Source organism: Vanellus vanellus (genome assembly GCF_965231255.1).
Source record: "Vanellus vanellus genome assembly, chromosome: 6".
Lineage (NCBI taxonomy): Eukaryota > Metazoa > Chordata > Aves > Charadriiformes > Charadriidae > Vanellus > Vanellus vanellus.
In genome coordinates, this window is record NC_138911.1 from 9249610 (window position 1) to 9275103 (window position 25494).

Below are 25494 nucleotides of genomic sequence, written 5' to 3' on the forward strand. Positions count from 1 at the left end.
TCAATCCTATTAATAAACTTAGCCTCTCAAGGCAAAGGCCTCCAGCAGCTGGTTGTTGGATAGTTACGTGCTGTTCTGGTGTATTTTGTTGCGTACGTGTTAATGGAGAGTAAAGAGTGCGCTTCTGTCTGAAACGTCTTCTGAGCACTGCGTATGCGTGCATGGCAGAGCAGTCTCAGGTGTAGGATGCTGCGGGGTTTTAATGTGCCCGTTTCACGGGAACAGCTTATTCGTTGGTTATACAAAGATACTGTAGCTTCTCCAAAGGAGATTGCATCTTGAAGTATGTCTTTAAAAAGAGACAAAATATTGAGAGTAAAGGAGAAGTGTGTAAGGGAGGGTAAGAAATAAGATGCTTGTACAAGAGCTCTTAAGTACACTTCTACTTTTCTGGAGTAAAATTTGACTTTTTTTAGTTCAGGCTGTCATGTTTGCATCAAAGATTGTTCTCCCAGGGTATGTAATGTCTTCTATTTAGTACTTAATTACTTTTTTTTCTCTTGGAGTTGCTAAAAACGTTCTCATAATAACTCAATAAACACTTCTTATCTGAGAACAGAGCTGTTACTGTGGTCAGAGTTCAGGGTCGTGGAGTTAAGCCTGCAAGAAACACACAAACCCCAAAATATGATATCCTAGTTTTTCTCGTCCAACTGAAACTAATGTAAAAGAAAAAGCTGGGACTATCTGCTTCCAGTTCTAGACTGGTTTGGATAGCATGAGCTATAGGAAACTTACACATTTTTGAATGCCAGTGGTCTCAGCAGGCTCAGGTAAGGATTTGAGTTGTCTTCTGGCCATGCTTGAGGACTGTCCTTCCCCCATTCTCCCCCCCTCTGGGTTGTCCTGTCTTCAGAAAACCTCCTTAATTGTGGTGTAGGTTTATCACTGCTTTTTTCAAAGCAATCAACTTGATTTCATGCCATCAGCTCTGGCAACACGCTTACACAGGCAAATACCTTCTCCAGCAGTTAAACGAAGCAAGGTGTTTGCTGTTTGGTTGTGGCAGATCCAGGGCGAATGGTCCCGCTGGGGTTGCTGCAGCTTAGCAAGCCTCTCGCCCATGGGTCAGGCGTCCAGGCTCCTTCCCGTCGAGCAGCGCAGCTTTGGCTGCTTGTGCCCAGGAGGCAAACAGCTTGGCCTGGGCTGTGCAGGTGGAACTGGAAGCTCCAAGTAGGCTTGGACGTATGCGTGCTCTGGGGTGGTGGGTGAGGGTTGAATGTGGAGCTCTTAAGTAACGTGATCAGGATAAATATTGTAGCAAAGAGGGTAAGTCCCATAGTCAGTAATATGTGTGTGCTTTGCACCAGGCACTTTGTAATGTGATATGTTGTTTAGGAGAGGATTCAAGAACTTGGAGAATTTTTGCCTGTGTTTTGAGGTTGAGAGTCGGTCTTAAGTCCTTGGCATGGAGCAGGGAGCCAGTGGCAGTCCCATAATGTTTGGTGGTGAGAGAGCCTGCCTGCCGGCGATCTCCAGCTTTCTACATCGTCTGGTTCTGGGCAAACAGCTTTGGAAAGGAAAGAAAAGGGATTTGAAATTTTCTTCTACTGCTGGGGCAAAAACCATTATAGGATTCTAAACTGAGGTGATGGTATGATTATTTTAATCGCTCTTAAGATGTTTAAACGTTAATTTACATGAATCAAATCACAGCTTCAGAATAATTATGCCGCAAGTTAGGTTAGTTTTCGTTTGATCAGAGTCATTGCAGTGTCTGGCTTAAGTTTTATGTGACTCATCTGCAATTTAAACACCTATTGCCAGAATGTTCATGTGCTTGGTATGAAAAAGTGATTTAATTAAAGTATTATTGGTATTGAATTTGTCTCCGAGAGCTGATGGGAATGGTATAAGCCATGACTTCGCTGAAACCTTGTAGTCGTTTATACTAGGGTCCATCCAGTGCCTTTTTCTTAGTGTGTAGCATCACGTGATGCAGAAGTTGGAGAGATGTGCATTTGATGGGTGGCCTGTTTGGTGGATGAGGAATTGGTTGGATGGTCACATCCAGAGGGTAGTAAGTGGTCAAGGGCTCAATGTCCAGATGGAGATTGGTGACAAGTGGTGTCCCTCAGGAGTCCATATTGGGACCAGTACTGTTTAATATGTTCATCAATGACATAGTGGGATTGAGTGCACCCTCAGCAAGTTTGCAGATGGCACCAAGCTGACTGGTGTGGTTGATGCACCTGAGGGATGGGATGCCAATCCAGGGGGACCTGGACAAGCTTGAGAAGTGGACCCATGTGAACCTCATGAGGTTCAACAAGGCCAAGTGCAGGGTCCTGCACCTGGGTCGGCGCAACCCCTGCTATCAGTGCTGGCTGGGGGTTGAAAGGATTGAGAGCAGCCCTGCTGAGAAGGACTTGGAGAGGTACTGGTGGATGAAAAGCTGGATGTGAGTCAGCAGTGTGCACTCGCAGCCCAGAAGCCAACCATATCCCGGGCTGCATCAAAAGAAGCATGGCCAGCAGGTCATGGGAAGTGATGCTGCCCCTCTGCTCTGCTCTGATGAGACCCCACCTGGACTACTGTGTCCAGCTCTGTAGTCCCCAGGACAGGAAAGACATGGACCTGTTGGACTGGGTCCAGAGGAGGGCCACAACAATGATCAGGGGGATGGAAAACCTCTCCTATGAGGACAGGCTGAGAGAGTTGGGGTTGTTTAGTCTGGAGAAGAGAAGGCTCTGGTGAGACCGCATTGCGGCTTTTCAGTAAAAAGGGGGCATATGAGAAAGATGGGGACAATTTTTTTAGCAGGGCCTGTTTGTGATAGGACAAGGGGTAATGGTTTTAAGCTAAAAGAGGGTAGACTTAGACTAGATATAAGGAAGAAATTTTTTACAAAGAGAGTGGTGAAACACTGGCACGGGTTGCCCAGAGAGGTGGTAGATGCCCCATTCCTGGAAACATTCAAGGTCATGTTGGGACGGGGCTCTAAGCAACCTGATCTTGTTGAAGATGTCCCTGCTCGTTGGAGGGGGAGGATTGAACTAGATGACCTTTAAAGGTTCCTTCCAACCCAAACTATTCTGTGATTCTAAGGCTGGTATTTGACAGGTCTGGAAGGGGACATGGCAGGGTCAGTGCAGAGACGAGAGCTGGAAGGTACAGCATCCAAGAGAGGTGAGGTCTATGCACTTTAAAGTGGAATTGAGATTCCTCACCCTACATGCGGGCCGGGTACTGCTGCCGCTGTCGTCCTCCCTCCGACACTCTGCTGGCACGCTCTGCTTCATGTGAAAGGTGTGGAGCACGACCCTGGACGGTCTTGTGGCCCTGCTTTCCATAGAGCTAGCGTCCTGAGTCGGGGACAAATTCAGAGAGGCAGCAGGACTAATCCTGCACTGTCACACGGGTTGTGCAGAACGGAGCTGCTGTGCTCGGGGGCTTCCCGGGCTGGCAAACTGCCTCCTCTTCTGCAAAACTGTCCTTCATTACTGGTTTCCGAGGTGCGAGTGTTCTTTCTGAGAGGCTGTACAGCTTTCTGAAAATGTGGTGACCTCAAGGAAGGTGGAGTCAGTCGAGTTGAAATTTTGATCTCAGCCTTACTGGGAATTCAAACGTTAAAATTATCCATAGTCTTCTGTTCCAGCTTTCACTTCCCTCTTGGCAAGGAAGTAATTGTGTTGGCAGGAAAAAAAAAAAATAAAAAATTTACAGAATATAGAAATATATATGATTTTTGGTCCTTTCACGTTCACTCGACAATATATTTTCTGTGAGAAATCTGTCCTTGTAAGTTCTCTACCTACAATTATCAGCTCAGTTTTCAGAAATGATCTTGATCAGGGACATGTTCTGTAGGTCTGTAAAATATTTACTTAGTTAATTTAACGAGTACTGTAGAGCGCAAGTTTTCTGTGACCTAACTCATGAAATTGGCATCTCTGAAAGTATGAGGCTAACGTTTAGTTTCCAAATCTGAATTGAAGAGAGGGGGAACTGGTGCTTCTACCACCTACAACTGTGTCACCGATAGACAAACTTCTGCAATGGGACAGTATGTAACTTGGAGAAAGCACTTGCCTTTCATGAATGGGTTAGATTACTGTACACCTTAATGTACCCAGAAGGCTGCAATTGTTTATGTGAACATACATGTGTCCCGAAGGTATTTTGGGCCCCATCACACAGCCTGATGACTTTCACTTTGGTCACGGTGAAATTGTTGGAGCAGCCCAATGGTGCTTACGATGAGTAGGTCGGATACCTTGTGTAACAGGTGGCAGGGGCTCACATTTAAGAGCTTTTAAGTTATTTTGAATCGTCATTGATAAATATTTGAAGTGGTTATTTAACTCACAGTACTGAACACTGCGGTACTTTTGTGTGTGGAAATGCTGTTTTTTTTTTTCTTTAAATGAAAGCTGAGTTTTTGATAGCACAAAGGTAGTTCCCCTACTTGAAAAATTCCGAGTAGCGACCTGCTGCAGACTGTCTCGGTCCTGCCCTGGGCAACCAGCAAAAGCACTTGCTGCGGTAACCTGCTGCTGCCGCAGTCCTGCTGTGCTGAGGTGTGCGCGTTGGGAGGCCTGAGGACCTCGCTGTTGGCCCTAAGAAGCTAAATACGAAATAACGTTAGGCCAGCTCAGTTGGCAGATGTACTCGTGTCCTGATTTATTTATTTTTTTTTTTCGAAGAGGAAGCTGCTGCAAAGCTTGGAAATGCAAACGCAGGATTCTCACTCGCTTTTTCTTTCTCTCTCCCTCCGCAGGTATGGCCTCACAAGTCTTGGTCTATCCACCATATGTTTATCAAACCCAGTCAAGTGCCTTTTGTAGTGTGAAGAAACTCAAACTAGAACCAAGCAGTTGCGTGTACCACGAAAGAACCTACCCGCAAATCTACGTGAATGGTAAAAACTTTGGCATTTCTCCCCACAGGGTTAGTACGTACTTTCAGACTAAAAACCCGTTTGACAGACCTCGAGGACGGAACTTCTTGTTGCAGTCAAATGCTGTTGCTTTAACAAATATTGCAGGTGCTACAAAAGCGTTAGCAGCGCGGGCGCAGCAAGCTCAGTTAGAGGCACCTCGGACCGGGACGCAAGGAAGCCGGTCAGATACCCTGGAAGGACCCCAGCGATGTGGATTGAAGCGTAAGAGCGAAGAGCTGGATAATCAAAACAGCACGATGCAGATTGTCGATGAACTGTCCCTCCTGCCTGCGATGTTGCAAACCAACATAGGAAACCCGGTGACGGTTGTGACGACGGCTGCAGCTTCAAAACCGAGTGGTACGAGCGGAGATGGAGATTACCAGTTAGTACAGCATGAGGTGTTGTGCTCTGTGAAAAACACTTACGAGGTTCTCGATTTCCTTGGGCGAGGGACCTTTGGACAAGTGGTGAAGTGCTGGAAAAGGGGGACAAATGAGATCGTGGCAATCAAAATCTTGAAGAATCATCCTTCGTACGCACGCCAAGGACAAATAGAAGTGAGCATATTAGCGAGACTAAGTACTGAAAATGCTGATGAATTTAACTTTGTGAGAGCCTACGAATGCTTTCAGCATCGTAACCATACTTGTCTGGTTTTTGAGATGTTGGAACAGAATTTGTACGACTTCCTGAAACAAAACAAATTCAGCCCTCTGCAACTGAAAGTAATACGGCCTATTCTGCAACAGGTGGCCACTGCACTGAAAAAACTAAAAAGTCTGGGTTTAATCCATGCTGACCTCAAACCAGAGAACATTATGTTGGTGGATCCTGTTCGGCAGCCTTACCGGGTTAAAGTCATAGATTTTGGATCTGCCAGCCATGTATCAAAGACTATTTGTTCAACCTATTTACAGTCTCGGTATTACAGGTAGGTGTCTTTTACTTTGTTTTTAATTTTTGACGGAACAAGGTTTTAGCGCTTATTAAAGTTGATGGCTTAAATAATTGCTCTTCCGGATAACTAATAGGAATAATTTGGAAAACATAAGGACCATCTGAGAATGGAGGCCATACTAAGATTAAGTGGTTGGTTACCATTTTTAACGTGAATACTTGCTTTGGATGACTTTATATTGTTATTTTTTTTTTCTAGAAGTACATTTTGTGTTGCACTCTGAAGTCATCACTTACTGTTATTCTGAGACCTCTGATGAGACTTTTTAAAAGGAAAATAGAAAAAGAGAATTAGCTTTCGCTTGATTAGGGTGCCTTTCCTGCCTTCCTAAAATGATGGCTTTTTTTTTTTTCTGTAAGCAGCTGGACAGTCTACTAGAAGTGCCATGTTTTTATATCCTGTTGCCAAAGATTATGTGAATGCCTCTGTTTTTCTCCAGCTCTTGTAAATATTTTGCCTACTTCTTATAAACTCAATTCTGATTGAGCGCCTTCAGCAACTGTGGACTTCAGTGAACTTCTAACGTTAGTGAGTGAGAGGATACTTAAATGTTTAAGGTGATACTAGGGAGGCTTTTAAAGTGATTTTGGTACATGGTTGCATTCTGTATTAGCCTAATAATGGAGGTATATTTCTGATTTTGTTTTTTACTACTGTCTTCTTATAGTTATCCAACCTGTGTGACGTGTAAAAACTATTGGTATTTAGCATCTGAGGTCCTTTTGTTTTCTTTATAAGCTGAACTTGTCGTGACTGAAGACCTTTTTCAGTTCTTCTTTGCATCATTGGCAATAGTATGGCCTGGGTATTACCTGTCTCTGCAAATTCAGTAAAAAGCTAGTAAACTAGGACAATGAGTAATTTGAAGAAAATTTAAAATATTTTACAGCTATTCATGTTGGAAGTAAAAACTTGCGCAGCGCAGTTGTAGGCTTGATGAAACTAGTGATTGGAGTTCATACCAGAAAAGTCTAACTATTATTTGGCTGTAGCTTGTAAACAAGAACATTTCATGTGCAGTGCTCACATAAAGTATTCTAATTCACCTGCCTTTCCTCATTACTTAATTACAAACTGCAGCTAAAGGTTTAAAAACTACTCAAAGTTCATCAACAGAAATCTAAATTGGGAAACCATATGAATTGCTGCAAACCCACATTATACAAAAACGTGCAGTAAAGGAAGTAAGAAATTAGAAACTTGAGAGTTCATTTTGGTGTAATAGCTGTACACCACTCCAGATACAGTATTTTCAGGCCCATCGGGACAAAAATGTGCGAGTCTTGAAAAGGCGGCATGAATTTTTGTGAGGTTTTGTACAAGTGCAAATGTCTTAACATCAGCTGTTCAGGACGAATTCGTAATTCATCAGATACTCAAGATGCATGGTCTGAGAATACTTCCTTATGCATTTTGGCTTTTTATTTATTGAAGTAATTACAGATTGCTGTGAGCTATTGCCGTTTCTCCCTCCTGCCTTCCCAAGAACTCAAAAAGGGAGAGGCTGCAGACAGCCGGGCTGGGTGGCCCTATTGTAGTACTTTGTTCTCGACTAACTAGTTTCACGTTGTTTTTTCTATTTCAGATGGCTCATTAGACGTAGTGGAGTTGTGCTTATTCGGTTGCCTACGTACAAATTTTAGCTGTAGTTTTGTTTTACTTGGCCTGATGTTCCTTTGCATCTGTACTTCATACAGAAATTTGAAATATTAGGTTGAGCAGGTCTATACGCTGGCGGGATCAACGTGCAACTCCGTGGCACCTTGTGCCCATTTTGGATACTTGTATTGTATTACATGCACTTACTGTGAGTAAGTGGGGTTTGTTGTGGATGTACGTTCAAAAATATTCTCCACCTTCCCCATCCCAAGCGTGAGACTTGAGTGTATTACGCTTGTCTTGGCTCAGTGACGTTGAATGATACTCCTGTAGACTCATATAACACGTACACCTAAAATTCCCTAGTTACTAAGCTGCGCTTAAGTGCTTTGTAAATATTCAGGCTGTTCAGTAGAAAAACGTATTCTTTTGTCTTGTATAGTTTTATAATCCTTTTATAAAGTAGCATTAAAGTCAGTATATTTTGAAAGTAAAAAGGATTTACGAAAAGAAAAAAGGTTAGGGTCTATCTACTTGAATAGTTTTAGTGTTACGTGTTACATTTAAGTGAGGGATCGGTTGAGATAATTTTGAAAGTGACTTAATTTTGAAAAAAAAAATAATGGTACTGTACTTCAAAATTCTTTTCAGAAGTAAACGTTCTGCTGAAAATATTTACTTCTGAAAAGGTTTTTAGCACGCTGGATTTTATCGTGGATGCATGGGTTTCTACCGGTTGAGTGATTCAAATTAACTTTGTGTAGCTTGGCATGCAGTTTCTCAAATGTTCTTTTTATTGCTTTGGAAGCACCTGACTAGTGTAAATAATACCAGAAAATAGGGATTTGATCCAAAAGGTCTCAAAATAGATGATGCCAGGGAAATTTGAAGAGAAAAGCCTTGTAGAGGAAGGAGAAAGGCCTTCAGATAATGTATTGGAATTTATTGTGCAAGAGATTGTGCTTCTTGTCAATCAAATACGGAGCTACTTCATAAAATATAACTGTACTTAAATGTTTTTGTATTAGAACAGGGTGGGAGTCATACTGCAGGTTTAACTTGTTTGACTATGACATGTTGAAACAAACCCTTTAAGAAAATCGAGCAGCAGTCGGAACATTGAAATCACTTTTTTTTTTCTTCCACTTAAGTTCAGTGGTGCTAGGTGTTTGTTTAGAATATTTAAAAATCTATTAAAACAAATGTTTTCTTGCTATTTAAAGCTTCGGACTAAATTAATCCAATTAGAGTCATACTAGAAATTTTTTTTTTTTTTTTTTTTAGAATGCTTGTGCCTTGTAACACCTCTTTTATTGGTGCGATCCCATCTGTATCCTTGTGTACGGTCTTTGCAAATTGTTTCTGTGCTAAGCTGTATGTGCCTTATCATGAGCTTTACCTGTAATTCTTACCAGCAGGGATCCTGGCATGGTCACAGATGACAGTACACGAGACTCCGCTTCACCAAGTGACAGGCACAAGGCACTGCTTTTACCTAGGAAATATCCAGATAGGTGTCAGTTGATGTGACCTGGCCTGTTCTGATGTGCAAATGCACTCAGCCAGGAAGTTAAAGAAAGTTATTTAGAGGAAGTATTTTGTTTTTTAAATTACTATTTTCGGACCTGAGGTTTTGGAAAAGGATGGAACGAAATGCCCTTAAACGGTGGCGTGTGTTGAGAGGAAGCAGGGCTGTGTCCCCGCAGCATCGGGATGCTGCTTCTCAACCCCGCAGTGCCGGTGATGCTAACCCTGTCCCTGTCCCTGTCCCTCGTTCTGCTCACCCCACATCTGCCAGAGTGCCTGTGCCAGCGGGAGGAGGGAGGGAGGTGGCCGGGGGAGGAGGGAGGAAGGGTTATTTCTGGCAGCGCTGGTAACTTCTTCAAGAATAGGATTTGCCCTTTCTCTGTGGCAAACGTATGCCCACCAGTGTCGGTAGAGGTGTACGTTGAACGCTCAAAGAGAAACCTGCAGAGAAGTTTGGCAAAAGTGAATAAAGAGAAAGGGGGGTGGTTGTTTGTGGGGTTTTCTTCTTTTTCAGATCTCATCGCCGCTTTTTTTCTCGTTCATGGGACTGTCGTCAGCTAATTATCGCGGGAATGGAGGACACCACAAAGTCTAATGTTATGGTGTTTATTTTGAACAGTGGTATCAGTATTTTACATCTGTAAGAGGAAGTGAGTAATGAATTGGGAAAATAAGTAATAAGAGGATTAGGACTTAAGGCAGGAAACTTAATACAGCCAGGTGAATGGCTAATGGGCTGACTTACCTTAGTCTTCAGCAGAAGAGGTTACAAAATGAGGACTATTGGAGACATCACAGTGCTTTTGTATGAGGAGAGGCCGTAAAAAAGTAAGACTAATTGAATTTTAAAAGGGTGTAGACAAGCAGCAAAATGGGGACAAACTGGATGGAGTGATAATGATTTGATGTTTTCCTGTTTCTGCTTCAGCTTTGTCAAGCAAAGAGAAAGTAAGAAAATGATTAAAACAAGTATAAAAATAGCTTTATATATTGCTAGAAATTAGACTATGGATAGGAATAAATACTAACGACAGTACGCTGTCTTAAGTCACGGATTTTTTTTTTCGTTTGTTTTAAAGATGAAATGTTATTCTGAATACTCATTCCCTAAAAGACAGGGTTTGTGCTTACATGCTGTTTTTATGCTGGTCTGGATTTTAATAGCTGTGGGCTAGAGAGATCTGGTATTTGAAGCCTTTTCTTTGCTGCTGGCCTCACACGTTAAGACTGTTGACCTTTTAGGAGTGATCTAAGTAGGTAAATAACTATGCAGTGTATACATCTTGAAAAGAAAAAAAACCCTTGTATCCAGCGTAGGTGATCAAGCTTTTGTCATATATGGAAATGGTATGACAAGTATGTCACTGTCCTTTGGTCAGCTGTGCCCCAAATCACGAAAAGGGGAGTGTTGCATCCAAAATCAAAACCTTCTTTTTCCCGTATCGCACAGTGCACTCTGCAGAGGAGGACTTTATTTCGAAGTCTGGTGTCTTGTGCTCATCTGGTGAGGCAGAAAGTTTTCCCAGGGTATGGTGTTTCCCTCTGGAAGTCATTTTCCTTTGCTTTGCCTCTCTCCTGAGGTTTATTGTATTTTGGGAAGTGGGTGCGAGAAGAAGGGCTTCGAAATGGCAGGCTCCAAGAAGCAGTAACCTCCAAGAAGAGTCGAGTGATCTGAAATGGTCACGGTAGTTCTGGCCATCTTTCCTGTCGGTCGCCTGTGTAGCTGCCTCGAGAGTTATGTGTCCTATCTTCCTCCTCCTGTCTCCAAAGAAAACATCTGCTTCATCATACGGTGTCAGATTATACTACTATTAGAGTACAGCTGGAAATTTTACCGAAAATATCTTTCGAGAACAAGCACTTGGTGACCTGATGGAAGGATGCTCTTCCTGGCATCCAGCGGTCTGTATGCAAACTGCTGTGTAGCATAGCCAAATTCGCTGGGAAAATGAAATGAATGGGAAGCAATTTAATTGATCTATGTATAAAACAGGGCACCGGCTGAACCTGCGGTAAACTGATGGACAACTTGAGCGATGCTGGCAGAGTGGAAGGTGTCTGGTTATTAAGGGACGCTCGTGGCTTGGAAATGTTTTTCTGCTGTGCCGGTGACAGCGGTAAAATACGATCCTAGTTATTCAGCAGTGTGCCCATAAGGAAAAGCAAATGATGTGAGCAGACACACGCGGTGGAGTCAACTCATTCCTGAATCAGACAGTGATATCCTCCCTCCAGCCTTCCAACTAAGGATAGCTGCTAATCAACAGAGTTGTTCCAGACAAAATGCCAAATGTCACTAGTGTTGCAGCAGAGCTCAGAGAGATGGAAAAATCTCGGTTGGATGTATTCCTGTTGGACGAGAGCGGGCTTTTCCCCCTCTCCTCCTCTTACCCTCCTCTCTCATGAAGGATGGAGGAAGAGTAATAATCTTTGCGTCCTGTGGTCCTGACATTGCTTTCGCTCACCCAGTCAGTTCTGCTGCAGCCTGGAGGAGTGATTTGATCTGGTGCAACCTCTTCTGCTTTAAAGGGTTTTGGAAAAACAATAAAGTAGTTGAGTTGTGCGGCTTAATTACTGCCCATGGGCTGGGCTGTAGCGAGGGCTATGTGCGTGCTCTGAGGCTCTTGTGCTAGGACAGCTTTTTATGACTTTTTCAGCTTCATATTTAGTTTCAGAATAAACCACCAACAACGTATGTTGTTTTTTCCCCCCCTCAAATTGATGACATTTGTTTGCTCTGTTGTTCTCCCACTTTCTTATGCACATTCCTTCAAAATTAGAAGAAAAAAAATCTCATGGCTGTAGATTCTCGGAGAGGCTTGTTTTCTCACTGGCGTTTGTAACTTGGTTAGGTGTAGTTCTTGTCACTCCAGGGACTCCAGAGAGCACAGGCTGACAGTACCTCCCTAGAGTGTTTTTGTGAAATTGAATGTTTTCTTTTTGCAGGTTAGGATTGTCGGCATGATGGGTAATTATGACTCAGTGAGTAACACATCTGTTGCATCCGAGTAACTTGTCGGTTGTCTTCTCCTAATATCAGATCAACGTACAACTTACGTATGTTTAAAATATCAGTTAAAAATTTGTATGTAAATAAAGACCTGTCTGAATACAGATTTTCTTTATAGGGATGACCAAGGGAAGAAATCATACAGAATTGACATCTCGGGAAGCAACTGCTTTTTCAAGTCCACCCGTTGCTGTCACATACTTGAAGTTTCTAAATAAGCTTTATCTAGAGTGGGATGTCTTGGTTTTTCTCCTTTCACAATGCCTGAAATTCTTGCTCAATTTCTTTTTTTTTTTTTTTTTTTTTTTAATTTCGGGTTTTAGATGTTTAAATGAGAAGCAACGCTCTGCCTAAGTTTTCTGTTAGTTAGGGAAGCACAGTAGGAGAACAAGCTAAAAATGCCTCTGTAAACAACTTGCGCTTTGACATGCTAGCAGATGTTATTCTATCACTTTGAACTGTGCATCACTGAAGGGATATCTTAAAATAGTCAGGGGTGGTGGCCAGAGACTCTAGACTACTATAGATGGTGAGGCTGTTGCGCTGTTGCAATGAAATAAGCCAGAAGTACGTGCTGCTAAGGTCATTTGCTCGCTCAAGGTCAGCATGTTCAAAGTCAGCTGCTGTACTTGAAAACGCGGTTACTGTCACTAGTTTATATAAGAAAAGAGTCCTGATAATGTAAGGAATTGCTATTACAAGTGAATAGGGACACTTAACAATTCCCCCCCTCCCCCATTAAGGTTGCAGGGCTGCGATTGCTGGTTTATTTTCTTATCTGAGCAAACAGAACTTAATGTCAAGATAAGCTTTTGTGGGTTGTGTCTGCAAACAAATTGCTTTATTGATTTGCCAAGATTTCATTTGCATTTTTTTTGTATAGTGTTCACTAATTGTTTAATTGACTTCCTATTTTCAAATTCAATTTCACGATTACCAGGACCTAACCAAAACCATTATAAGTACCCTCCAGGAGCAGCAATCTTAGCTCATCATAACTTCATGTTTATATAGCTATTTGATAACAAATGTAGTTTCAATTCTCTTATTATTTTCCAGTCAATATAATATGGTCTCTAATACCTTATTATTCTTTGTTCATAGAAGCAGAAAATAAGAGTAGATTTTTTGGTAATGGTGTGGGGGGTTTGTTTTGTTGTGTTCTTCTTTGTGTTTTTTTTTGTTTGGGTTTTTTTTTTTTTTTGCACGCTGTGGAAGAGAATGGCAGGGTTACTGTAAATTTGCAACTTTATTTTTCTTTTTTCTTTTTTTTTTTTTAAATCCTCTCTGAAGACCCAGAGGGGTATCGTAGGGATGGGAGTGGATGAAATGGCGGCCAGCCTTCGAGTTGGTAATTTTTCTGAGGTAGAGATTTTCCAAGTAATGTAAGCCGGGATAACACATGAAGCATTCGAAGGTACCATGTACCTGCTGGAGATTCTAATAATGTCAACCTGATTTCAAATTAATAGCGATGGTAGGAGCAACAACTTAAATAGGAGTTCAGATGATGGTTCCCTTGGTCTTTAGATTGCCTCAGTTCGTGCAGAAGGGAAATTCTTTCATAATCTTGAAGGCAAAAGAGCTCTTGACTCTTGCTTTATTTCATTTTTTTGAGGTTGAATGACAGACCTAAGTTTGTCATGGCTAAGGTTTTGGGAAACAGCTTTTATTTTTCACACATTAAAATAGATCTACTGAAATGTGATCCTTTTGTTTTTTTGGTTTTTTTTTTTTTTTCCTGCACTGATATTTATGTCACAAAGATTTGTTCATCATACGTCTGTGTGTCCGTGAGCGTGGATATATCGGGTACCTTAATTGCAGAAAATATCAGTGGTAGCTACAACGCTGTATTTGTAAATATTGTGTCTGGCTGCTCCCACTGTGCCTGTACGGAAAATACGGCTGTGTATTTCTGTTGTAAGAGCAGGTAGTACTAGATCTAAATCAACGTGATTGAAAGCGAAGCCTCTGTCATCAGCCTCTGTCTCCTGCATCGGGCATCCTTGTCTTTGAAGGAGAGCTGCTTTGGGGGTGAAGGCTACCTTCTGCATCGGCTCACGGCATCCAACACGAGTGAAGGAGATGAAGCAGACGCGTGTGGGAAGAAGTCTTCTGCGTGGTTGAGTACACAAAGGTTGGCCGAGCCATTACTCCGCTGACGCAGCCCGTGAAAAGGAGAGGGGGTACCACGGCTGGAGGCTCATCCATCGGCCGCAGAAGACGAACTGCCCCAGTTGATCAGAAAATCAAGCAGGTTGAACACGTGCAAATAGAGAATGTGAGCGTATTTAGAACATTTGACGCTTGTGCGGGTTCAGATCAAAACCAGCAATAAAATAGTATCGTGATTAAAAAACAAAACAGCGACAAGAAAAAACCCTGTTGTGAATTCTGGCATTAATTGGAAATTGGTAGAGGTGTTTGACGTAAAAATAAGTATTTGGGATATAATTAATTAAAATTCATATGAAAAAAAGTTGTCTGATGTCCATCTTGTCAAATTTTATACCATATGCTTGAAGGTCCTTGACTGTATGGCGCTAGCTAATATTTGGGAGGGATTTTTGTTTAGACTGTTAATAAAATACCTTCTAACAAGTGAAATTGGATTAGGGAGCTGGGGGAAGCAAGCAAAAAGCATTTCACAGCTAAGATTTTCAAGCAGTAGCGTTTTGAAACTCTGATGTTGCCGTACGAACATACGAAGTGTCATTGTGCTTAAAAATCTCGGTTTGTTGGTAATTGGACAGCAATGGTTGATTAAAGGCAGGCGTAATGTAATTTAAACCAGTAGTACTCGTGTGTGAGTAGGTGAGTCTTTACGCAGACCAGGTTGCGGTGGTGAGGCAAAAAGTAAAATTGTTTCTGTCCTTATGAAGCATCTGATAAAACTCTGAATCTCTCTGCAGGCGTAGGTGCAAAGTATGTGGGAGAGGGGACAATGCCATGGCCTCTGTCCCACGTGCTCGTTGTTGGAGGTGGGCAGAAGCACAAGCCAATAGTACTCAGCCTCCACAGAAGACGGAGGGTAGGAAGCGTTGTCTTCTGTCCGTGCGGCGTTGTCCAGCTTGTTGTGTGGCATGGTATGACTGCAGGCGGACTTCAGCTCCCGTGTCTTAACACCAAAGCCTGACCGTTAGCCTGCTTCAGTAATGGAAAAACCAGCTGCATCCACGCTTCTCAGTGAAGGCGCACTTAATTGATAGTAAATTCAGAATACATTGGGGTTCACTGAGTTTCTTTGTGCTTCCAAAAGTTCTGTTTACTACCATAAAGTCAGGATTATGACCAGAATGCCTTTCTCAGTGCACAATATGTACTTCAAGGATAAATTATTAAAAATGGCTTATTTGGATATGCATGGTATCTAGAATTGTATATCAAATGTAAACGATTACATATTCTGCACAATGCGCTACGTTATCTGGATTGCAGCAGCATGGGAGCCTGACTATGAAGCCCTTAACTCTTTAAGGGGGGGGTGGGTGTGTGTGAAAGATAGCCGCAGCGCATCTCCAGAGCAGGCAAGTCAGACCTGTTCTCATTTCTCTCAAACTCCTGTTGAATGCTCCCTGGGATTCAGGATTTCTCACTCTTGCCTTCACAGTGTATGCTGTGCTGGGCCAACCGTATTTAAAACTACCTAAACCAGTGAAACAGAGCAGTTTGCCAGTTGTGCTGTTTGTGTGCCAAAAAAAAAAAAACAAAAAACAAAAAACAAAAAACCAACCCAAAAAAAACCAGCAAAGTTTGGTTTCACAGGAAGCCTTGTTGTTTGATTTTCAGCACCGTTTGTGGAATTTTGTTCTGCGCTCAGAGGACTATAGTAAATGTTGCCGTTTTCCTCTTTGTAAATACAAAGGATGTTTCTGTTGTCCCAGGACAGCACAGCAGTCTTTCACAAAATATCGTCTCTTTTTGTGGTTCCCTTAATTCAGTTGAATTTTTATCAGTGTTTTGAATGCCTTATTGGACATTTTTGAGAACGATAGATTCTCACCCTTATTTATAGTCAACCATTCAATACTAAGTGTTCAAAATATTTAAAAACACCGGATACTTCTTAAAGAAGTCTTTCACTCGAGTATGCTCTATTGTTTCAAGTGTAGTACATACAGGTAGTCTTGGAAAAAGAGCTGTTCTTTTAGCAACAATATCAGTATTCGGGGTGTGTGTATAAAAACATAGAACGCAACAGAACTTTCTTTTGATTTTGCAGGTTCAAAATATATGTGAATTTAATATGTCTTTTAATTGTCCAAATTTGATTCTAGGAGTTGAATCGGAACAGTTTTTTCATTATTTTTATTACTTTTTCTCGATGAAAACTTCTTCCCCAATAACATCGGGTGTGTGCCTTTCGTAGCTTCTTTGAAAAACTGCATGTATTGTATTGCTTATGTAAAAGGCTTTTATATAAATGTTACACTATATGAAGCTTTTAAACTGCATATTACTGTAGCTTTATCAACTGAAAAACTTCATAATTTTTACCCTGACAGCTCAAACCAATTGTATGCTGTAGGTCACAAATTAGTAGTAGCACTTAATGATACTTGCCAAAGAGGTCTGATGTCAAAAGTGTCGTTTACACTAATAGCACTGGATGTTGTGCTGAGTGCCTTTTTTTGAACCCCAGTAATGTTTAAATTTTTGAGCTGTTAATTTTCTCATTCTTGATAGTTAAACTTTCACTGCTTGCCATCCAGTACTGTTTTAGCTCAAGATCTAGTGTGTATTTCTTTATATAAAAAGTGTGCTATTTGGCTATGCATACTTTGTTAAGAGTATTTTTGACACCTTGAAGTTTTCACGAGCATTTCCACACACCACCCCCCCACCACAAAAATGGTTTCTGAGGTGCATTTGAAACATCTTCTGCATCTTCTATGTGGCCAAGTTCCTGAGTTCAGTCAAGCGGCTGTAGTTCATGGGGTTCGTAAGACGTTGTCTTATGGTAAATCCAGAGGCTATACCATAAGTTTTGGGCTTCTCTAGAGAGCTACCTGATGAATGAATTCTGCGTTGGCTACTACCAGTGGGTGACAGCAAGGCTGGAGATACCTCCAGCTGCTGTTCCGCGTCTGGCCGTAGCGCAAGAGATCGCAGGATGGACTTGCTATTCCCATCATGAGACAATCACACTGGGCACGGTGTTGTGTGGAGATGCAGCCAGTTTTGGACACTTTACCTCTCTGGAAAAGTAGCTAGAAGTGGAGCAGAGGGCCTCAGCATTTTTGGTAACAAGAGCCCTAGAAAGTAGAACAAAAGGATATAATGCGTAGACTATACGGCCCGGCTTCTGACTGTGCTTTGGTTTTCATCTAACCTTGAATTATTTCCACAACTTCTACTAAGAAAGTATTCTTAAGTCAAAAGCTTACCTGTACGTGCAAAGTAGCTGGGAAAGCTCTGGAGTTAAAGCTGATGTCCGTCTGATTACGCTGTGTAATTTCTGCGGAGAGGCTCTGATGAAAGTCAAGTGCTTAACTGGTACCAAAGTTTATCTCGTGCTGTTTCTTTACTGGTCTCTCTGCCTTATCAGTAGATGAACTGAGAATGAGTCTTCTCACCGAGTTGAGAGAGACCTCATTTTTCCCGACCAACTCAGCTGACATCCTTAGTGTTGTCTTGCTCTCTGTAATTTTCCCATTTAACGTAGCATTTAATAGAGGCAGGAGTCATTTAGCTGTTAAAAACCTACCAAAAAAAGTTAGGAAACTGATGGATATTTAACAAGGGGGAAAAAATGCAACACTGTAGGGTATTACATAGAAGGATAATCAGGAATTAGCATGTGTCGTTAGTGCCCGGGTGCTCCGCCCTGCCCTCTCAATCCCTGTCCCACAGGGGTGGTTACTGATGGAGCGGTGCCATGTGCCGTTTGGGATAGTCAGTCTGTAGCCACACAGTTGCCATCCTGAAAGAATAAATTCAGGATTGCCTAAACCTAATTAGTACTAATTTTATTTCACTTCATCTCTGGTTGTTCTGAGGTTACTTTGGCTGCGATCATTAAGCATTTACATATGGGAAACACCTTTTTCTTTGTATTTCTGTCTGTAGCATCGTTATTAGCCCCTGTACAAATGATACCAAATGATTTCCCCCCCCCGTTCTGATGCAGAGGTATCTGGTGTATGGTGTAAAATTAAAAGAGCAGCCCCAAAACTTAGTCTGATATTTAATGCAGGTTTACTAGATTGGATGGAGGTCATGCCCCTATGCGGTTTCCTGTTTTGTAGGTATTTTTTGACACTTTAGCTTTTTCATTCCGTGTGTGTGGAGGATCCGGCTTACGTGAGACCACTGGCTGACACTTGCAGGCTTGTATGAAATAATGCCAGTGTGATACCCGTTTAACCAATTAGCTAACCGCTGTGTATAGGTCATATACCGGTGTGTACAGGTCATATTCCCCCAAGGTAAATAATCTGTATCAACTTTAAGCATTTCCCAGAAGACAGTGCTATATGAATTAGGAATACCAAATGCAGAACAGTAGCCTCAGCCCTTCCTCTCCCTTACTGACAGTCTGAAACTTCTACTAAAAGTTAATTAACTTTGTAATTAGTGCTGTTCCCCCTCCTGACCAAGAAGACCCCTGACCTCCTAGTTTGTGCATGGGGCTCGGTTTGGATTTCCCCGCGTTTCTCATGGGGCTTCATGGGAGGTGTGTAGAGCCACCACGGGGGCGAGCGCTGTGACGGAGCAGTGTTCCTGCCCCTCGGGAGGTTGGCGATGCGGTGTGCCGCTGGCACGCTCAAACCTGTGCCAGGGAGCAGCGCGCCAGGATGGCTCCCAAAGAGCCGAGTCCCTGCGCTTGGCACAGAAGCGATGGTGAACGGGTACGGTGCCGGAGCGGGAGGAGGAACCAGGAACCTGCCTGCCTGCGCTGGAGCGGGCGGCTGCTGCGGGGGGGGGGACTCCCTGGTGGCTTCCAGTGCCGTTCGGCGGCAGCAGCGGGGCTAACGCGCGCCGTCTGGGGAGCCTGGGACTACGCCACAAAATGGGTACCTTTGTCCTGGCTTGAGCGACACAGGATTAATTTCTCTTTCAGTAATTTTACTTTTCAGTAAGGTCTCTTCCAATGCTTGGGAAAACTGCACTTTTAGAAGACTCTGGCGTCTGAATTGGTGAAAATATTTACTTCGTAGCCAGCTATGGTGGGCAGGTTTGAAGGTCTCAGTGTTTTTGAGTTAGCCGGGTGCGGGGATGAGGAGGAGTGAGACCTGAGCGCTTGACCCAATGGCCAACAGGATTATTTCGTACCACGAACGTCACATTCAACATAAGTCAGAAAGTTTGCTGAGAAGTTCTGTCTCTCCCTTGATGGCTGCCATCCTGAGAACTTCTTGCCCCTGTGCCAGATGCCTGAGCCCGTCCCTTCCTCCTGAAGCCGTAGCGCTCGCAGTGTCCACATTTGCTGTCCCCTGCTGGGAGTGCACAGCTTCCTACTGATAGGATAGGCTGAGTATAAGCTTTGCATATTCTGTATTGGTATCAGGATCAATATTGGTTCTTTAGCATTATGAATGTTAATTATTTAGTCTTAGTCTATTAAATCTGCTTATATTTCGACCCTCGGGTTTCTGTGTTTTTTCCTCCGATTTCCTTTGCCAGGTGGGGAGAGGTCATCAGGTGATTGAATAATTGTCTAAACGACAATAAATTGTGGATTCCTCAAACTGTAACAACCTTTCAGAAAGCTAGCCTGTTAATTTCTAGTTGCTTAAATAATGTGACAGGCTGCTACATTGGTGGTGTGGTTGTGTTTTATTTATACATCCCCCTGCATGTACTATGCATCCCCCCCAGTCTTTGTTCGTGAATTGCATCGTTTGTGTGTCTTAAGCGTGCATAAAATCAGATGCAACAACTCATTTCCCTTTGCTGCTGTGCTTTGATTTCAGCTTTGCTTCAGGAGTTTATAAAGATATTTTTCAAACATTTTTCCCCTTATCTTAGTTGTTTTTCTGGGGCTGTGCCTTTAGAAAGAACTCTCTCTTTTGTGGGACAAACTTAACATTTTGTCAAGCAACTGATTTACGGGGTTTGAGGTGAAAGCAAAAAGGAAAGGCAGTACCCAGGCTTGTGTGTATTAGCAAATCAAAAAGTACAAGTGTTCTGTAGTTTAATGGCGGTCATCGGAGTGGATGCATTCTTCAATTCTTAAGTTACAGTGATGTAGCTTAGTTTTTCTTCTGCACGAGGCTGTGTCAGCGTAGTTCCTCTTAAAGATTCTTTGAATGTTTTCTTTGGCTTTTTCATTAGGCGGTAGAGAATGGTTACAGGTAAATAAATCTCTGAGGTTTCTCTGTGTATGTTGCATCTGTAACTTTCCAGTGGTGAGCGGTGAGGACAAGTGAAAGCACCCGTTTTGAAGATGGACCGTGAGCAGTTTGTTGGAGGGGACGTTTGGTTGCCTACAGTTGCAGTTCTGAAACGGGTAACGCAAGAAACTCCCGCGATAAGAAATAAGGTGGTTGCGGGGTGGGTCTAATGCAGTGGGGATTTTTGAAGAAACTTCAGAGCTGACTTCTTTTGGTTGACTTCTTAATGTGCGTAAGTGTGCATTTGTCCCAGTACCACTGAAACTTTCATGTATGTCAAACCAAATCTGGCAGCAGATGAAAGTCCTGAAGGTGCCAGTACCAGCAGTACGAACAGCAGCTGCGGAGCAGAGGGAAGATTCAAACCAGGGATTTCTGCAAGGTGAAAAGGAAGAAGTTGGTTGTTATCCTTGCTGTTTTGCAGTAGCCATCTGGCTAGCCAGCTCTGGTCTAACTAACTAACTAACTAACTAACGTGCGTGGACAACAAGCATATTATAGAAGGCAAAATAGAGATCTAGGGTTGTTCAGTCTTCCCCGGGGAGAGTAGTTGTGCAAATCGGAAAAACAGCAACCACAAAGTATAATTAAGCCCAGCGGTTGTTGATAAGCTTGTTCACGTTTGTCTGGCATGACAGCAGATTCTCTTCTTCAGCAGAATCTGGCACAAAGACCTGGGGAGAAATGTGTGAAAAGCTTCCCGACTTCTAAAATGGAAATCATTTCCTGATGTTTACTCAGAGGCCGTGTGTTCTTCGTTCCCTCTCCAGCTCGTTGCTCAATGCTCGCTTCTCGTGACTGGCACTGCCACTGCAAGAAGAACAGAAAACTCTGCAGACAGGGCAGGGAACTTTATTTAACAAAACAAGACAAAACACCCATACTCCCCCTCCCCCCGACAAAAATCCAAACAGAGAAACCTCCACCCAACAACCAAAAAGCCTCAAACCCCCAAAAGCAAAGGACATCCCCACCCAAGAATGTATTGGGGAATGGGAAGAGAGTGCGTGCTCAGAATCACATCAACGTAACTGTAGCTGTGTATACCTGCGCTTATAGGACTGTCTTCTCAGAGCAGTGCATTGCTTTATTTAATTTTGTGGTTTGTTTGGGCTTTTTTACCCTCCCTTGTAGAAACAAATATTTCATAATGTCTTACTTGCTTCAACTGGTGTATAGTATTTTGTGCCAAACTTCTGTGGGTCTGAGCCTATGAGAAAGTATCTGAAAAATTAAAATCAGCCCGGATTGTTCTAAAATACACTCCGGCGCTTGACATCTGAAGGACTGCCACGCGGGATTCTTCACATATTTCCGCTAGGCACTGTCCTTTAGCCGCAGCATCTCCAGCAGATGCCTCTTTAAAGGATATCAGTACTGCTAGGTAGCCTTAGGAGTTCCTGCTGTTCTGCTCTGAAGGAAAAACACTTGACGCCTGTAAATTAACTCTTTGGGGGGGGATATATTTGCCGGATTGATATACCGTAATTAGTTCCGTGGTTGGGGAATTCTTCCATGGCTTGGAAGCGTGTGGGTGTACTGGGAATAGTGGTAAGTCCTATTCTGCCTCGTGGTAAACATGGTAAGCACGCAAGGCTCGGTGTCTCCCACCGTCAGCCCGTGGGGCACGGATACCTACCGCAGAATGCACGTGGGGGCGGTGTGTTTGAACAACGTCTTATTACGCTACAGGTGAGCAGCTCTCAGGTCTGAGAGTCGCTGGTTAATCTGGGCAATTATTTTGAGTATTTAAGTACCTCCAGTTAAGTAGCCAGCTTTGCTGCCTTAATAACGTCTTACGCAATTGGACCCTTCCCACGCTCCTCGCCGGCTCAAGGCGACGTGGCACGGTAGAATTTTTAGCGTGCAAAAGAGGTAGGAATGCAAAGGGAGTCATTGAAAAGGGACTACGTGCAATTCAGAATATTTTCTTTTGCAAGTCAAAATATCCTTTTTTTTTTTTTCCCCTTCTTCCTAAATCTGTTGTACGTCAGTTATTCTATTTACAGCTTTTTTTTTCCCTTGCATTGAATGGACTGTTACATGTTACTAAAGAACTGGTAGCTGAAAGGGATTAACACCCATTTCCCTGGGTATTAGTCTATGATATGGTTAAACAGAGTCTCTTTTTATTCTTTGTGAAACTTAATTTTTAATTTAAACTGGATTTTAAAGAAAATATTTTCATTTTTGTATTTTTGATTTACAGTAAAACTAAATTTCCAATGTGGTTTTTTTCATTGGCCATAGTCTCTTTTTTTCTCCATTGTGCTCACGTGTGACTTGCCGAAGAAAAATGTGAAAACTTTGTCATGCTTTGATACCCGACTCGTGGAATTCACACAACTGACAAATGCATGCTTAGGGGTAATGTTTTTGATACGTTTTACGAAAGTAAAAATAACTATTAGACACACGTTCCTGTGAAACAACAAATGTATTTCAAGTAGCTCTAGATGCCGGGACGATATCCTTTCCTTTGCAAAGGGTGATTCATCCTTTGCTTAATCACGTTATTTCTGCTATATCAAACATAACCCATTCAGTAAAAGGCGGGATGAGGCAAAGCGCTACAGAATGCGTCTGTGAGCCTCTAATAACCTTCTGAAGAATGTAAAACCAGCTCTGATCAAAGATGCAGTAAGTATCCAGTCTGTGATAGAGGCAGTAAGTATCCAGTCTGTGATGGTGGCCGACAGGGGAAGCCTAAGCAAAGACAAAGCAGCAAAGAAGGTAGATTTCTAGTGATGGTTCCTAGTGCGCTCTCCTAGCTGCTGGCGGTCTGAGCTCATTAGCTTCCTTAGGTTGGACCTTTTGTATCCAGTAGCATGTTAGAGGTAGTTTTTTGTTGCTTTTCCTTTTTTTTTTTCTGTTTTAAAGACATACACTTCTGGCATGGCCAACTCCAGCAGTGGAGCTCCACGGTCCGGTTCCGTTTTATGAAGCAGATGTAGTGTTTGTGGTATAAGGAGGTGCTGCCGAGGAGCTGCTCTGTGGTGCAGCAGACAACTTTATTGCATGAGCGACCAGTGCTTTGAAGTGTGATGGTCGGCTGCTGATGTTGCTGAGCCAGGCGAGAGCCCAGGAAAATAGGGTAAGTTGTCTCAGATAGATGGTCTCATGAAATTTTCCAAGCAGCTCTCTTCGAATCCATTAGGGTAGTACTTCTTGCCAGTACAGGTTGAGGGAACTGTAACTTGTTTTCCGAGTCCCTTGTCTGCAGCCGGCACGTCAGCCTGCCCCGTCCCTAACGACGATGTTTTCTTTGGGTTGTGTTCCTTGTGTACTTTAACCTTTTTGGTTATTCCCCTTTGGCCCTTCGTTAGGACGTTTTGGGGCCCTTCATTAGGACGTTTTGGGGCCCTTCATTAGGAAGGCCTGGGCTGTGTCTCCCACACGGCGTTATTAACATCAGGAAACAGAGTGTTGCTAGGAGAGGAGCAAGGAAGTTAGACTTCAAAATTCCCCAGTTTGGAACCGGTTGGGTGTTTGGTTTGGGGGTATTTTTTTTTTGTTGCTGTTGTTGTTGTTCCTGTTACTAAACCTAAGTTTTAAAATCAATTCTGTTTTGAGTGAAGCACAGTAGGAGCAAACCGTGACTCCGCTTTAAGTTGGCTTCTTGCTGATGTTGGTTAAATGCTACAAATGGGAATGAGATTAAAAAAACAAACACACCAAAAGAGGGGTGTGCTTGTATTGACATGGCTCTTGGTGACTGCATGAAAATGGAGGGCTCAGGAGTTTCTTTGCCATGCTCTACCTCTGCGTTACCATCCCGCAGGAATGGAAGGCCGAGGGAGGGCGAGGACAGGGTGTGTTTTGCGGTAGCGTTACCCTGAGTGCATGTTTGCGCAAGAAATGTCATTTTTTTGAGGTAGGTTACTTGTGTTCTCTCCTAGCTAACTTCTCTGTGTGTTAACGAATCTCCGACGTGTCACGTGGGTGGAGAAAGTGAGTGTACTTATCTGTGAGTGTTGCTTTTGATAGGAAAAAAATAAACATTTTAATGAGAAATGTTTGCGGAGAATGCAGAGCTGGATTCGCTTTCCCTAGAAAACATCTGAGAGTTGAGTTTCAGGTGATAATAAATTTTCACAGCATCAAAATTGAATCGTCTTTAAACTAAAAAAAAAAAAAAAATTGAAAAATTAGATGTTGATTTCTTGATTGGCTGCGAAATGTATTTAGCCTTCCAACCTGTGACTGATGTACAGTCTAATTTCATTAGAACAGGTAATCCTGTGTCACGCATCTCTTGAACGTTCTTTGCAGCAGTTTTTTTTTTTTTTCAGAGCACTTTGGGAGCAAATTCATGATGAGCTTGTTGTAATAGTCGCACACAGGATAAAGAAAATAGCTTATAGGTTTGTTCTGGAAATGATGACTTGACAGTAGCCTCTGGCAGTGGAATTTAGCTATCAATAGTGTGTTAATCCAGTTAAGTAGAGAGCCTTTCATAGGGAAATACGAGTCATGTGTTCTAGCTAAATAATTACCTTTAAAATAATCATGCAACTTGTAAACATTGCCGTGATATTTTTGTGATTTCTTTTTTTTGACACGGTTATGACACAGCAATAACTCCTTATTGAAGCGGTAGCACATGCAGTGGCTTTGGGTGCTATTTATTTCGGAACGTTCTTATCTAAAGCTGTGTTGATATGTGTAAGCATTGACTTTGTCAGCTACTTTTTGCCCGTTCCTGTTTACCATTTAGAAAATAGGAAATGTTATGATAATTGTAGTTACGCTTGCATTTATACACCGTTTTTTAAATCATAGGAAGCTTGCATTGAGGCACACGGATGATTTGGAGAGGTTTATGAAGCCAGTGCTCGGTACTTTACCTGCTTGATAAATAGGTGTCCCCAGAGGTCAGTTTTCACCATAGAGTTCCCCTGGGCACAGTTCGGCTCCTGTCCTCTTCCCTTCCCGCGGGTACGGGCCGTGGTTCCGCAGTTAAGTGACAATTCAAATCGACTAGAAGGAAGAAGTTAACTGGTTAAACGCATGATAACTTACTTCGGTTAACTCCTTTGGGAGAAGACTGGGTAATCGTAATGCACTTTATTGCTACGTGATGGTTAATAAGCCTTGAAGTGAACACTGTAACATTACATTGACCACCCCCAGAGAACATAAGAATGTAATGATCTTTCTTTTGGGGGCAGGACCA

The 25494-nt window shown here is 42.6% G+C and overlaps 1 protein-coding gene across 1 annotated transcript in view; it reads left to right on the plus strand.

Moving 5' to 3' along the window:
* The first annotated feature begins 4624 nt into the window (after positions 1 to 4624).
* The window catches only part of HIPK3 (homeodomain interacting protein kinase 3), a 57199-nt gene continuing 36329 nt past the window's right edge, over positions 4625 to 25494 (plus strand). The window contains exon 1 of the mRNA XM_082485863.1: positions 4625 to 5816. Within this exon, the coding sequence (XP_082341989.1) occupies positions 4723 to 5816 (1094 nt within the window). The 5' untranslated portion in view covers positions 4625 to 4722. The remainder of the gene's footprint in view (positions 5817 to 25494) is intronic.